Source organism: Cataglyphis hispanica, chromosome 25 (genome assembly GCF_021464435.1).
Source record: "Cataglyphis hispanica isolate Lineage 1 chromosome 25, ULB_Chis1_1.0, whole genome shotgun sequence".
In the NCBI taxonomy this organism is placed as follows: Eukaryota; Metazoa; Arthropoda; class Insecta; order Hymenoptera; family Formicidae; genus Cataglyphis; species Cataglyphis hispanica.
Genome location: NC_065978.1, coordinates 1453154 through 1467974, shown reverse-complemented (window position 1 = coordinate 1467974; position 14821 = coordinate 1453154). Strand labels below are relative to the sequence as shown.

Sequence of the window (14821 nt, the reverse complement as noted above, 5' to 3'; positions counted from 1 at the left end):
AGGGATCAATACGAAGTTTTGCGAGTCTATCTTGCAATTCATACATATAGCATTGCTGCAATTGATACTGCTGCTGTTGCTGCTGCTGTTGCTGCTGCTGCTGTAAATCTTGATTGTGACGCTGCACAATGAGAATCGGCTCTTGTCACACGCAATCCTCTAGTGACATTAATAGAGGATTTACATACTCAAAACCGTCGAATTCGCTCTGATCGATGTTCTCAATTAGTTTCCTGCAATATAATAGATATATCAATCTCATAAATGTTTATAAAAATATATCTTTTATATGTATGTATTAACTTTTAATTATAAATAAAAACAATTTTTAATAAAAAGAGAAAAGTCCAAGAAACATAATATATAAGTTGAACTAATAAACTTACGGATCATCCGGAGTCAAACGGACTTCTTCGTCCGTAAATTCGGGCGGAAAGTTTGCTAAATCACGATCGGACTCCAACGGTGGCGTATAAGGTGGTGTTAGCTGTTTTTGTTCTAACTGCAAAGTTACAAACAGTTATATGATAGCGTGCGAAAAATCATACACCGCAAAATATCTCGCAAAATGAAGTAAACGTAAATAAGTTTACGTTTATATTCATAGTACGATGATATTTACCATTTCCCAATCAATTGTTTTGAAGAAAGGATGGGCGATGATGTCGAGAAAACCAGAGGGTCTTTTTCTGCAACCTAGCCTCTCCGCGGGATCTTTGCAAAGGAATCCTCTAAGAACAGACGCCGCCTTAACGGATAACGATCGCGGTATACGTATAGTCTTTTCCAGAATAACTTGAAATAGAAAATCCTCAGTATTCTTATCCGGCTCCTCAGATGCACCAGTGAGATCGAAGGGGCTACGGCCCGCCAACATTTCATATAGAAGAACCCCTAGAGCCCACCAGTCCACCGAGAAACTGTATTCCTCGCCACGGAGAATTTCAGGAGCGATATAATTAGGTGTGCCGCAGAAAGTGCCAGTGGTGTCGCCTTCCCGGATACCCTCTTTGCACATTCCATAATCCGTAAGCTTAATATGTCCTTCATGATCAAGCAATACATTATCCAGTTTCAAATCCCTGTATATAATTCCTGAAAGCAAATGATTGTCAAGTTTAAATCGAATATTCAATTTTCAATAAACTAATAATGTTGAAAGAGAGAAAGAGAGAGAGAAAAGAAAAAGAGAAGGAAAAAGAAAAAATAATAGAGAAAAAAAGAAGAGGAAAGAGCGAGAAGAAAAAAGCGAGAAGATGGAGATAGAGAAAGAAAAGGAAGAAGAAAATTCTTTACCCTTATCGTGTAGAAAGTTTAACGCCAAACTGATCTCGGCTACATAAAACTGTGCGTGTTTCTCTTCAAGACGACGTTGTCTCTGCATATGGAACATGAGATCGCCACCGCGCACGAATTCAATCACGAAAAACAGACGCGAGGGCGTTTGGAAGCAGGAGTGCAGGCCTACCAGGAAAGGATGATTCGAAGCTGTCTCAAACACATGTTTTTCTGTTTGTACCCAATCAATGTCTTCATCATCCGTCACCAAAGATTTCTTAATAACTTTCATGGCGTAGATCCTCTTAGTACGTTTTAGCTCCACCATCAAGACCTTGGCGTAGGAACCACGACCGATCACTCTGATTAGTTCGAAGTCATTCAACGAATATTGCCGATGCATATCATTTGATGTATCGCCCTCGTTTGTATCTAACGGTAGTTCTTCCCCTTCCTCATTTCCGATATCTTCGTAAAAAAAAGAAAATAAATGAAAAAAAATCTTTGAATTGATCAATGAATATAGTAGTTTTAAATAAAATATTAGAATAAATATATTATATCTAATGTATAAAAATCAATATTAATATATACATACATTTAATTAAAAAATATCTTCTCAAAAAATTAGAATTTAAATTACTTATCTCCTTCACATATAATTATAAAAATATTAAATAATATAGATCTTATAAACTTTTATTGAAAGCTCTTACGATCACGCGAATATTCCTCGACGATCCGCAATTCCGATATCTCATCCTCGAGATGAGATGTCGGATCGCACGGATATGGATCAAGCTGTTGATCGCCATTTCTGTCCATCGTCTGGGACTCCGCACTCTGCAGTTGCTGACTCAGGCACGGCTTGCGCACCATTTTGTGGCATTTTTTGTGCACGAGCAGTTTGCATTGAATGCACTTGAATCCTTGCCGTCCGAGGCCCCAAATTCGATCTTGACAAAACGCGCAAAATGCCCTCTGCAAAGCAACAAACATAAAAAACATTGTATTACATTTTTCTGGACTTAAGTGTATTAAAAGGATGCGTTTAAAAATAGTAATTGTGTTTAAGTCTCGTGGAAAAAATTAGTATGCAAGATTTCAATTTGTTTTCAAACTCGAGTTTAAACACGTCTAAATCTATTCAATACGATAGCACAGCTATCGTAATGCAAATGCAGCATAAAACTTCGCGGAATTAAAATCTGAATCGTAAAAAATAATAATTTAAATATATCTTAAACACAGCGAATGCTCTTCCAAAAGCGTGGGCAAAGTAATGTAATGTAAAGTATAATAGAAAAAGGAAGCTGAACAAAATGGGAGAATTTCGCGTGAAAAAAAATACAGAGGATATGTACTTGTAACAAAAATCCGATTACATGTACAATTTTGCGTTTTTAATGATACCGAACGAAAGAGAGAAAGATCTGCTTTCTTTGTCGACGACGAAGTAACACTAGCCAGCAAGTTGTAGAATATAGAAGTGAAAGAACTCTACCACAGATTACTCGTTTTTGTCATCATGTCACACTTGCGGTAGATATGTCTTCGCATTATGTGTGAAAAAAAGAAGGGGATGATGGAGAGGCTATGAGGTGATGAGTAGATTATGCAATGATTATTAAATGGTACGATGCTTACCCGATTGAATCGTTTCGCCTGAAAAATATGGCCGTTCACCCGATACAGCTTCCTCCATCTACGAGCGCCACGTCTGTAGATGCTTCCTTCGGAAAATGAAATCACATAAATGTCATAAATGATGAAAAACATCAGTTGATCGATCAATTCGCTGTGATCGATTTCCGCGACCTATCACTTATACTGAATAACAATAAAATTTTATTGAGATTTCATAGCAGACTTTAATATAATTGCAATTTAATTTTTGATGTCTTAACATCATTTAATAAATTGTTAATTAAATTTTTAACTATAAATATATAATTCATTTTAAAAAATTAGTTATACAATAATTAATTAAAACTTAATTAAATTGTCTTTTATTATTAATTAAATTATTGAATCAAAATAATTAAATTATTATTTATGAATACTATATTGTATGATAACAATTCGTTTTTTATTAACTTGTTGAAAATTAATGACTAAAAATTAATAAATATTTAACACTAAAATTTTAAGTAAAACGGTTTCTTTTAAATATATTTTTAAGAATTTACAAAATATGTACTTTTTTAGAGTTAAACACGAAGCTTACATAACATCTTGCAGGATGAATAATACTAAATTTATATTGTCCATATGAAATCTTCGATATTAATCTTCGATACTCGGGTGTTTCTCGAACGTATTTCGATAATAAAGTTTTCATCGAATACTACGAGTTTTTTGCGAATTGATTTCATCACTAGTCTCTCTTTCTCTCTCTCTCTCTCTTTTAGTCCAGTCGCGACCGATCGCGTAATCAAATGATGCATGGCTTCACTCACAATAAAGTATATCAACGTAAACAAAGGGAACAATAACAAAACAATAACAAAAATCAATGACATAACAATGGAATAATTCCTACAAAATGTATCTTGCAGTAAAAACGTATGTGAAATAAGTTATAGATAAGTTGTTTTTCTTTCTTTCTTACATAAACTATCACGTGAAATATTTCGAATCAGAATATTGGTCCAATCTATGGTTCGGTGAGCGCGACAATTACTGGATGTATTTATGCCAGTGATATGAAAAAAGCTCAGCGATCATGAGAAAACGATTCATACACATAAAGCCGCACAATTTATTTTATATATATATATATAAAATAAAAGTTATTTCTAATGTAACATTTTTCGTACTTCGACAGGTTTACTCTGTAATTTTAAACGCATGCGTTACAGAACTTATATCTATATAAAAAAAATATATTATAGTTATGACGTTAAAAATTACGGAATAAATTTGCAGGTCATTGAAAGATATTCAAATGTCAATTCGGCAATCATTGAGTGATTATGTATACCGTAAAGAATGAACATGTTTTAAGATTATTGGTTCCTCGCTGCAGCAAATTATAATAAAAAATAAATAATAAAAAATCATATAAAACTTTCTTTTTTTACTCTTCGTAAATAAATGATCATATAATCTAATTTTCACGTGTCTTATGTTTCCAACAAAAATGTATTTGGCGATAGTCAATCATAGTTTACAGCTATCTGCTAATCTACAAAGCAAATTTTCGACACATCCTATATATAAATCTATTGCAACGCGCATAAAAACTATCTTATAATGTGCAGTATAAAAAAAAAAAAAGAATTTGTGAGTTTTCTGACGTGTTATAATTTGAGGGTTTCTATTCAAATCTTGTAAAAAAAAATTCTGGAAATTCCTCTTTCCTCATCGTCAATTTACTATAATACGCAATTTCATTATAACTGCAGCGAAAGAGCTTTAATTTAGTCTTAATTTTGACGTTTAACGCACGAAGTTATGACGCGTTAATGTCGTGAAATGTTGTTTGATTAAAAACATGTCGAAGGGAAAGCTTGATGAAGAGCGGGGTGTCGAGAACAAGAGATGAATATATCCCTGCAGGGTTTCAGCACGTAACAGAGTTAAATCTCGTATATGCCTATTATCGCGCGTTAATCGTCTCTTTCTACCGGCCGGTTAATTAGAACTCGCTGGCTAGTACACATTGACTAATATGATGTATGTATATGTAGGACACTGCGGTTGCTGCAACATTTTCAATGAACAGTAAATACACTCACTGTCTTCTCCCTGACACTCCTTCCCGGGAGCAGGCGGTACGTTCGGAAAAACTGTAACAGAAGAAAAGGATTCACGCTTACTTCGCTGACAAAACGCTTCGTGACAATTCCTCTTTAGCTTTCGTGTTTCAAAGCTTTTCGTTATAATTTTAAATAAAATTTCGGATATTTCTATAAGAAACAAATCTAAAATTTCTACGATCTAGTTAGATGATAATTTTTACTTCTTATGTGTCGTGTATATAGTTTATTTTTTATTTCTCATCACATATTTATAATGATGATATATATAATGACTGAATAATTATCATGCAAAAATATGTGAAAATAATATATAAAATTGTATTAAGCTTTATAATAAGATCTACATATATTACCAATCAATATTAAAATCTTTTTGTAAAGTATATCCAGATATTATCTAAAGATGCTGCGAAGTCATAATTCCTAATATCGTACTCTTAATAGCCTTCAATGATATAATATTGCGTACTTAATTTATCAATGATACGATTGATGGCAATTGATTAATCTTCCTCTCTCTCTTTCTTTCATCTTAGCAGAGAATTACAAAATAGATTAACGAAGTAATAAGATTCGCAAACTTACATGGAAAGCAATTCACGTACCGGAACCCGATCGAAGTCCGCTGCTCATTGTCTAACATACTGTGTGTACTAGTTGCCGTGTCCTCACTCCGGTTACAGTCAGATAACAACTAACACGGAATCCTATTCGAGCCATCGAGCGTCGCGTTATCACTTATCGCCGTCATCGTGTGTCGCGCGAAAAAGAAAAGGAGCGAGAAAGAGACGAGAAGACAGCAGAACGCTGATGACGAAATAGACGCGCGATAGATGTTCGCCTTGATGTAGCGCGCTCGCGATTAAATTTCTTCGCGATTCCGCGCGTCGATAAAAACGTAAAGTCAATGAGCGCGACAGCTTCATCAAAAAAACTGTTCCTGACATTCTCGCGCGATGTCTTTTTAATCTCGTTACTCCCAACGTCGCGTTAATCCTTTCTCCGGCGAATGATCACAAACGTATATTTTGATTAGCAGAGACGCGGGAATACGAGTCAGAATAATCTTGAATTGGAGTTCATGTAATAAAATAGAGATTAAATGCAATTAAGCATATTTAGGGTGTCTACTCAAATCTTGTAAACAAATTTCCTGAAAATTCCCTGATTTTTTATTTAAAATTCTAAATAAAAAGAGATATTTTAAAGGTTTTTTGGTGTAACTTTTAAAAATGAGATTTTTTTATTGTTTATACGTTTTCTTTTTAATTAGATGAAAAAAAACATAGCTACTCAAATTTTAAATGCTAGATTTGCAAATGTGTTGAAAAATATTGAATAGTTTTCTAAAGAATAAACATCTAATAATAAACATCTTGCACTTGTATAATTTTCATTTTTCTTTTACTATAAAAAATTACAATAAAAATAATAAATTAAGTAAACAAGTAGATGTTATATCATGTGTCTTTGGTAAATAATGCTTCGTAAAATTGACAGAATCCATAGAAGATCATGAAAGTTGGCGGAAAGTTGAAAGATCAGTGAAATAAAATTTAAAGCTGCAAATATAATTACAGATTAGTCGCTTTAGATTTTAAAGCGGCTATTGACAAACTTGCATTAACAATAAGTCGGTTAACAATAAGTTGGTTAACAATAAGTCAAACATATGCTTTGGTACATCGTAGCTTGAGAGAAGACTCGAGTAGTTAGGGAAAAGACTAAAACTACTGTTATAATGAAAGAGAGAAAGAGAAAAAAAGAAAGTACAATAAGGGTTTTTGTCTGCAGGTACGTGCTTTCATCAGGTAAAACAGTCGATTTTTTACTGAATATCAAAAATAGATTCTCGGCTCAATATTCGATAAATGTAGGTTGATGGGCACTATCTATATAGAACACTAACAATACAGGTTCAATTAATGGATTTCCCTAAAATAAAGATGTAAATATAATTCTTGAAACAAGATTTATATTCATATGTAAGTTAAGATAAGAAATAAATTTATAAATAATTATTTACAAGATTAATTTTTAAAACAGATTCATATAAATTTAAATTATGAATCATAACAACATGTACTAAAAATTGAAATATCAAGATTAAAAAAAAAAAAAAAAAACACGGGGCTATAAAGATCTATTTAATCTAATACATATAAAAAAAAATTTGCTAGAGAAAGATCTATCGGTGAAAAAAAAGTTAAGATAATCATACAGTTTATCATAACTTACTTCTTCTACCAATATAAATATGAAACAAAGCGCGGCTCCTAGAATTACGTAGATATATTATACGATCGCGACAGGTTTGCTAACGAGGTCATCGCTGTTCCCTCATTGGTAAGGTACACGTAATCGAATCATTAGTTATGAGAAAGCCGCAGGCACGTATCGATGATGCAGGAGAAGATGGGTATACGCGAGCGAGAAAGTCAAACGTGCTTTCTTGAAATATTCATAGACTAATTATCGTGAAGAGGGATCGATGACACGTACGATAAAGATGATATACATACACTTACTCCCCTTTCCTCTAACATGGGGGATATATACAACGAGCTGTATGCGGGATGCACGAAACGCGGGACCCTAGAAGCACGATTTAATGTAAGTGCATAAGTGCATTGGCGCGTATGTACGCGAAGAAGAGTACAATCAAAATCATATTTCAAAGTTTGAACTCTTCACCCGTAACTGGTTCGCCGGATCATTGATATACAAAAGATTATAATTCATATTCATAATTAATGTACCAAATAATGATCCTGCATTTTTGCTACTTTCAATATATTGTGCGAGAAAACAAAGAGATAAACTTTATCTATATATTAAAACAGTGACAGTGATAATGATCGCTTAACAAATTACATATTATTGTTACAATTTTATAATACAAATCGATTATCTGTCTATAAGTAATAAAAAAATTATCGTAATTATATTTCAAAATTGGTGTAAAAAATGTAATGAAAACGTAATGTGTAATCCATTTTAATGCGGTCGCAATAAGTGCGCAAAATTAAGAGAAATAAATTTGACATTATAAACATGTATAAAAAAAAATGTGTTATCCAATAAAAAAAGATGCACTAAATCAAGAGCACACCTCGATCACAATTAACGATGTAATTTCTGTCCCTTTGTTTTAATAAAAACAAAATCGTGATAATTAATTCATATGCGACCGACTTGGAATTTTATATCACTGCAATGCGCTAAACGTCTGCGGCTACGACGATTCCCGTCAACAAGACCACTAAAGCCGGCCGAAAGGAGGCGCGTGATATAGATAGTATGTGTATATAGCCGAGATGCATCGCCAATGTAAAAAAAATATGAATTTTTCAAAGCTGCCAGTCACATCAAATGAAATTGCATCATGAAACGTGATCGCCTACAAAAAAAACATTATCTAACAAGGCAGACAGCCAAGAAGATTTCGATCTAGATCAGACACTGCATTAAAAAAACAAACTAAAGATGACGATTAGAACGAGGGCGAAGCTAGGAGCGCACTTTTTTTTTTGGTCAGCGTATGCTCTCGCTCGGTTACACCTACCCCAGGTGATTTCGTTAAACTGGAACTGCGACGGACCCATAGGCTCGACGTCGAGCAGCGACGTCATCGAGGGCGCGGACTCCGGTAACAGCGGTGGCAACTGCTGCTGCTGATTGCATGGTCCGTGCACACGACACGTCGCGGTGGGCCCGATGTTACGGCCATAAATTAATTCGGTATTGACTATCACTTCCTCAAACTCAGCCTCGGATAGCTCGTCCATACCCTCGGCAGCATCCGGCGGACACTGGAGCATCTTCGTCACCGATCTGGACGAGGTGCTGGGCTGCGCGAAGATATCATCATGATGATGATGAAGATGATGATGATGCAGTGGGCTACTGATGCGAGGAGGTGGCGAAATGTCGGCAGCGCGAAGATGACCGATAATTGGTTGCTCGTATTCAGCCGAATCACCGCTACCCGGCGACGGTGGATACGTGCCAGATTTCACGTGGCGCTCCCGCGGTAATACTTGGATGCCGGTGGAGGTAGAGGAAGAGGATGGACCACCGCCACCCTCGACAACGGCGGTAGAGATACGACGGTTCGCGGCGGCAGCCGCCGTTGCTGCCGAATACGAATAAAAAGAACCACCCTGAATCATCATGCTACAGGGTGGTTCCTCCGTCGCAACTCCCGCGACACCGGAACCGAGTTCTCGCTCTTGCTGCATGCTGCTATAGGTGCTTTGCGCCGATAATTCCGACTGATGTATCTGTTGTTGCTGCGACGACTGATGTAAGCACTGATGCTGTTTGTCCTTCTCGCGGCGAGGTGACCGACCCCGATCGCTGACGGAAGTTGCGCTCCAATAACCCCACGCCATTCTGTAACGAGCCTAGCCGTGCTTGTCTCGCCTTGCTCAATCGTCGCGGTATATTATTATATCGTCTTGTGTCTGCTCCAATCACGTTGCGATTGTCTGGCCTCTTTGTTGTCGTCGAACGTGATATCTTTTTATTTACCTCTTTCTCTATATTCGAGTTCCTTTTCTGCCTCGCCTTGCTTCCTTTCGACCGCGATCGACTTCTTACACAGGAGCCGCCGGGATGAGCATGCGACGAATCACCAGCCTCGATCGATGCTAGTTTACCGCCTCTTTTGCGACCTCTCTCTGCTCGCGGTGTAGCGCGCCGATGACTACCACCAACGACTATAACTATAGTCGAAATATAGTCGATAATGCAACTCTTTTGCGACTGCAAGAGAAGCTCTCTACAACCCCGGATTGACTTTCTCCTTTCTCCGCTCGACACTTCCCTTCTAACGACCCGATTTCGCGATTTCACGGCTAGGTTTGCTTAGGAACGTGTTGCCCTTGCTGATCGGTCTGTGCAAGGATATCGACTACTGCCACGGTGAGATGCGTTAACCGCCCGCCACCACCGCCCGGCGCACGCTACCGACCGAATCGCGCAAACGCGGATCGCCTCGTCGAGATGGAGGTGATACATGTATCCTCCCCTTCCCTTCATGCTGCCGGTCCTACACCCGCCTATGTTTACCCACAGATTCTGCCTACCCTCTCTTTCTCTTTCTCTATCCTCCTTCTTCTTTATACTTTTACTGTTTGCTCTCTGATTATTCAGCGATTTTTCTTGTTACTGGTTTCAAGTAAACTTTGCTTCACCGTCTTATATCGTATTATTACATTTTTGGTTAATTCTATTTCTTTCCTTCAAAGAGAAAAAATTTTTCTGTTCTTTGTATGTTTCTTTTTGTAGAGAATGTCTTTTAGAAAGAATTATTCTATTCTACAGGATGCCACATCCGTCCTAGTTTATTTTCTACTTTATTTTCCTATTATTTTTCACTTATATCCTTTGTCTCTCTTTGAATTATCATTTTGCTGCTTCTTTGCTTGCTGCTTATCCTGTCAATTCTTCCTTGTCCTTCTATGACGATAAGTGATATTCACTCCTGCTGTTGTGATTGATATTGAAACCATAGATTTACGAAGACTGATGTGTGCTATATATATCAGTAAAATCGAGATATTTTTTGTCACGCAAGTATGTCCGATCATTTTACAATCTATTATATATAGCATATCCGTTTTCAAGTCGTTTTCAATGGAAAAATTATTAATCCTTACAATGCCGCTTTTTGAAAATTCCGAAAAAAGATGGAGCCAAATTATACTTAATAAAAGTAATTTATGGGAATGTTAATGGTTAATATATATAGGATGTCTATAAAGCCTGTCTCCACCCTCTATATTTCGAGAATGATTCAAAATTATAAAAAATCGGGAAATACATGTTCGATTATTTTGAGGGGCAACTTTTAAGGGGGTTGATGAAATTGTCAAGGAGACCTAGGAAAAACCCAACAACTCAAAGTTTCAAATGAAATTCTCGAATAATTTTTTGAATTTTGATCTTAAATAACTCCCGAACGGATCAACGTATCAACCTCCGGTTTGCATTCAATTTTTTTTATGTCCTTTCAAACGATATATTATAATGGGAGGGATTCCATTTGAAATTTTTGAGTTAGGATCTCCCTGGGGCAGACTTCCCTCTTGGAAAGTCAACTCCTTCAACCCACTTAAAAGAGTTGTTTCTCAAAATGATCAAACATGTATTTCACGGTTTTTTTTTTTTATAAATTCGAGCCGTTTCCAAAATATAAAGAGTAAGGAGCCATTTCCAAAATATAAGGACAGACTTTATAAACATCCTATATATCAAAAGTCTTGTAATTTGTTTACTTCAATGTCCTCATCTCAGTACTTTCTTGGAAAAATTGTACTCATCGTTTGCATTCGAGATTATTTAAATTGCAAATTTTATTAATTTTACTTTATTTTATTTTAGAAACAAAGAAACATGTGTGTGCTCAAGACCTGTGCATACTATATATATCTTCTTTTTTGAAAAAAAAATTTTCAAAATCTTTAAAATTCAAAGAATTCCGTATAAGTTTACTAAGAAGAACTTTGATTGTTATTAAATCAGCGCAAAAAAAGCGATAGGCGATTCCTGTGAAATGTATACATGATCACGATGCGCTTTTTACTTTACAAGAAATATTCTATCATCGTGCAAAAATGAGATCAGTATTGAAACATCGTCTTTAAAAAATCTTTCTAAAGTCTCAAAGAAGTATGAATTTTTAAATACATCATGTGTTGCATGTGATTTGTATATAGAATCCTCGTAAACATACATGCATACGATCGGAAAGTATTGTAAGCAATATTCTTGAAAAATCGATTCGCACAAATCGATGGACGTGTATCGGCGCTAATGGATTTCGCTCTTATTGGCCGCTCATATCGACGATAAACCGCGCAAATAAGACGAATGAATCAGTGTATATATATCTATATATACATATATTATATAAGACGCATATCGATACTTGAAACGCAGTGTGCACATACATTATCACGTTACTGTCAATTTTACGTGCATAAGAGAATATATACATCTACGCGTAAAATTTATGGATAATGTTTTATCGAAATAAATATCAAATAACATAGAATATTAGATATCAATAAATATTATTTTCTTGTATGTATGTGTATATCTGTCTTTGTTTAATAAATAATTAACTATGCATGCATATACTTTTCTCATTCCCATTCTTAATTATTAATTAAGCGCCTAATACGCAAACGATCGAATATATAATAGTTTTTAAGCAATTAAGCATCGCTAAGATCAAATAGCAGCATGCAAAATAATTATGTTCTTAGGAGAAGTAATTTGTATGTGTGAAAAATCTAATGGATATAAATTTGTTTCTGTTGTAAATAGCGTACTGACCATGTATCTTTATTTCTGTGTCCTTCTCGAGTTCATACAGTCTCAACACTTCATCTAATTCCACTTGGGAACCAATCCTGCATGGTTCGGCTTCATCATCCACCCATTTCATTGTAAATTCCTCTGTGCCAAAACAGCATATCGTTCGCATTTCCTCGCGCAATTTTTCCACCGAAATCCCAGGACTGATATAGGTGATTTGCATCTCTCTGATACAGAAAATTTACATGACACTCAACATAAAAAAAATATTTTTTTCATTTTGTGTGTATGTCTGTATGATCCTTATATTAATGTATAGTTGTTGCTGAACCTTTCTCTTAAATCAAATTTCTAATTCAATCTCCGAAATTTTCAAATCAATCTGCAAAAAGGATTTATATTCTATTCATTATTAAATGTAATTAATATGATTCATTCTAATGTTGTGGATACAATATAAAATTTTATAACAAATGTTAAATTTTTTTTTTAGGATGAACAATTTAAAATGTATTTTGAGTCAAATGTTATTCTTTACATTAAATATAACATGTATGAAAAGAAGAGAATTCATGTATATTGTCAAATTGTAAAATAATTTTTATAACATGCATTACCCATTATATATAATTTTCAACCGAATGTCATCACTTTCTGCCATTTGTGTAGGCATTTTTGAAACAATTGTCTCCTATTCTGAAAAAGTAATCACATAATTTTAATAAATATAAAACAATGTAAACTAATATAATATAATATAAATTAAAAATTATAATTGAACTTATTACATTACGATTTTATCTAATAGAAAGATTGCCATGTAAATAAAATGCAAATCTTACTATAAAATATCTAATATCTAAATTCTTTAATACAAAATTTCAATATGAGTGAAAACAAATAGATGCATTAGACAGTGGCAATTGTATGTACAGTGTAGTATTAATTCTGCAATAGTAATTCTGATACAAAACTGTTTTATCGAGTGATAATTCAATCGTTCAGATCAGATACATTAAAAAAGAAATCTAAGATATTGTGAATAACAGTTATCTTTCTCTTTTTAGAGGAAAATAGAATACGGTATATATACACATACAGATTTCACAAGAGGAACGTGCGCGAAACTAACGTTAGTCGATTAATGATCAATTCTTTTTACGAATGCGCCAATTAGCTAGACATGTGATAATTGTCTCTTCTTCTATCTTCTACTGCCAATTAGGGACTTGCGCGTTTATACGTGCACGTCTTCTGACTCACCGCGATGAACTATCGCGAGCCGCCGATGAACACTAGTTGCACAAACCACACTGCACTATCTGAGATTTCCAGAGGCTTCCTGGAGGGAATTCAACCTAATTACTATCACTTATACAAAATCGTAGAAAAGGATTTGCTGACGCGGAATAATAATGGGCACGGCGCCGCACTAAATACTTGTGATACTATACGGCGTGAAGCGTTGTTATTTGGCAAGCGCCATGTTTTTTAGCCACTGACTCACCGTGCACGCACCGCCATCCATCGAGCTCTATAACATACTAGTTGAAAGTGGAGAGTGGTGGCTGGAGTGAGAAGTGAGAAGCGAGGAGCGAGGAGCGAGCGAAGCTTCAAAAGTGAGAATGAGCTAAAGATAGAGATAGATAGATGCTGGTAGACCCCTATCCTTGTCAGGGATTCGCTGATTGGTTGATGCTATTCTAGTATCACAGTCAAAAACATTGACTTCATATGTGTATCCTAAATAAAAAGAAAAATAAATAATTCGCAACCATTTCCAATTTTACTATTTAAATGCATAAATAAAACCAAAACATTTCCTGGAATATATGTGTGCCGTTGTATCGCTTTTATCGCTAAATATCTGATGACAAATGTTTTTAATTTAGATGATCAACGGAAAAAGAAACAGAAGTCCACTCAAAAATATACATACCTCTTTCTATTACGGTTCCGATTTTCGTTACTCTTGAAAGTACTCGTTGGATTATATTCAAAAATTTACTTTTTAAAATAGAGTAGGATTTAATTGATCGATCACGATAAAAAAATAAAACAATTATTTCGATTAGTCAAATCAAACGCTACTCTACGTCAAAGAGTAAATTTTGGAGCACCTGAATAATTCTAATCGCTAAAGGCCATTGCACGTGAAAAAGTTGAATCATAACTGTAAAACGTTCCAAGCAAATCGACCAATCATCGTTAAACATTCTCACAATGCAGTAAGAATGTTGGTTCCGCGTCTATGTACTTTATATATTTTTGGCTACGAACAAAGAATTGCACGCAAATGGCGAGTAACCGCGTCTCTATGCACTTGATGAAATTTTTCAGAGCGAGAAAAGAGCCGATGCAAAATTAACAAATCGATTTTTAACGATAATCGCAAGCGTGCATCGTGACGAGGCACTTTCGAAAATTGGGATCTATTATTTGGCTTGACGGTT

General features: G+C 35.1%; 1 protein-coding gene across 8 annotated transcripts; it reads right to left on the bottom strand.

The window, feature by feature from the left end:
- Positions 1-14497, bottom strand: LOC126858508 (atypical protein kinase C). Of its 8 annotated transcripts, none has more exons than XM_050608899.1 (12): positions 14308-14497; positions 13876-14111; positions 13632-13710; positions 12986-13064; positions 12387-12595; positions 5019-5069; positions 2926-3011; positions 1995-2259; positions 1297-1746; positions 623-1095; positions 387-502; positions 1-233 (listed from the first exon to the last, which is right to left on the bottom strand). In XM_050608899.1, exons 4-12 carry the CDS (start codon positions 13039-13041, stop codon positions 146-148), a joined length of 1794 nt encoding a protein of 597 aa, XP_050464856.1. In that variant the 5' UTR covers positions 13042-13064; positions 13632-13710; positions 13876-14111; positions 14308-14497; the 3' UTR covers positions 1-145. The 8 variants fall into 8 exon arrangements, with proteins under 8 accessions (XP_050464856.1, XP_050464859.1, XP_050464855.1 ...); XM_050608902.1 differs by having other exon boundaries at positions 12986-13059; XM_050608898.1 differs by having other exon boundaries at positions 13632-14111; positions 14308-14496.
- Positions 14498-14821: the final 324 nt, after the last annotated feature.

What these genes read in the sequence shown, in the direction of transcription:
- LOC126858508 (XM_050608905.1), bottom strand. Translation starts at nt 9,436, where the DNA reads ATGGCGTGGGGTTATTGGAGCGCAACTTCCGTCAGCGATCGGGGTCGG. An exon ending in GTTTAACGAAATCACCTGGG is followed by an intron (nt 5,070 to 8,607) that starts GTAGGTGTAACC and finishes CTTCTGTTACAG; the next exon opens with TTTTTCCGAACGTACCGCCT. An exon ending in CGTTTGACTCCGGATGATCC is followed by an intron (nt 234 to 386) that starts GTAAGTTTATTA and finishes ATTATATTGCAG; the next exon opens with GAAACTAATTGAGAACATCG.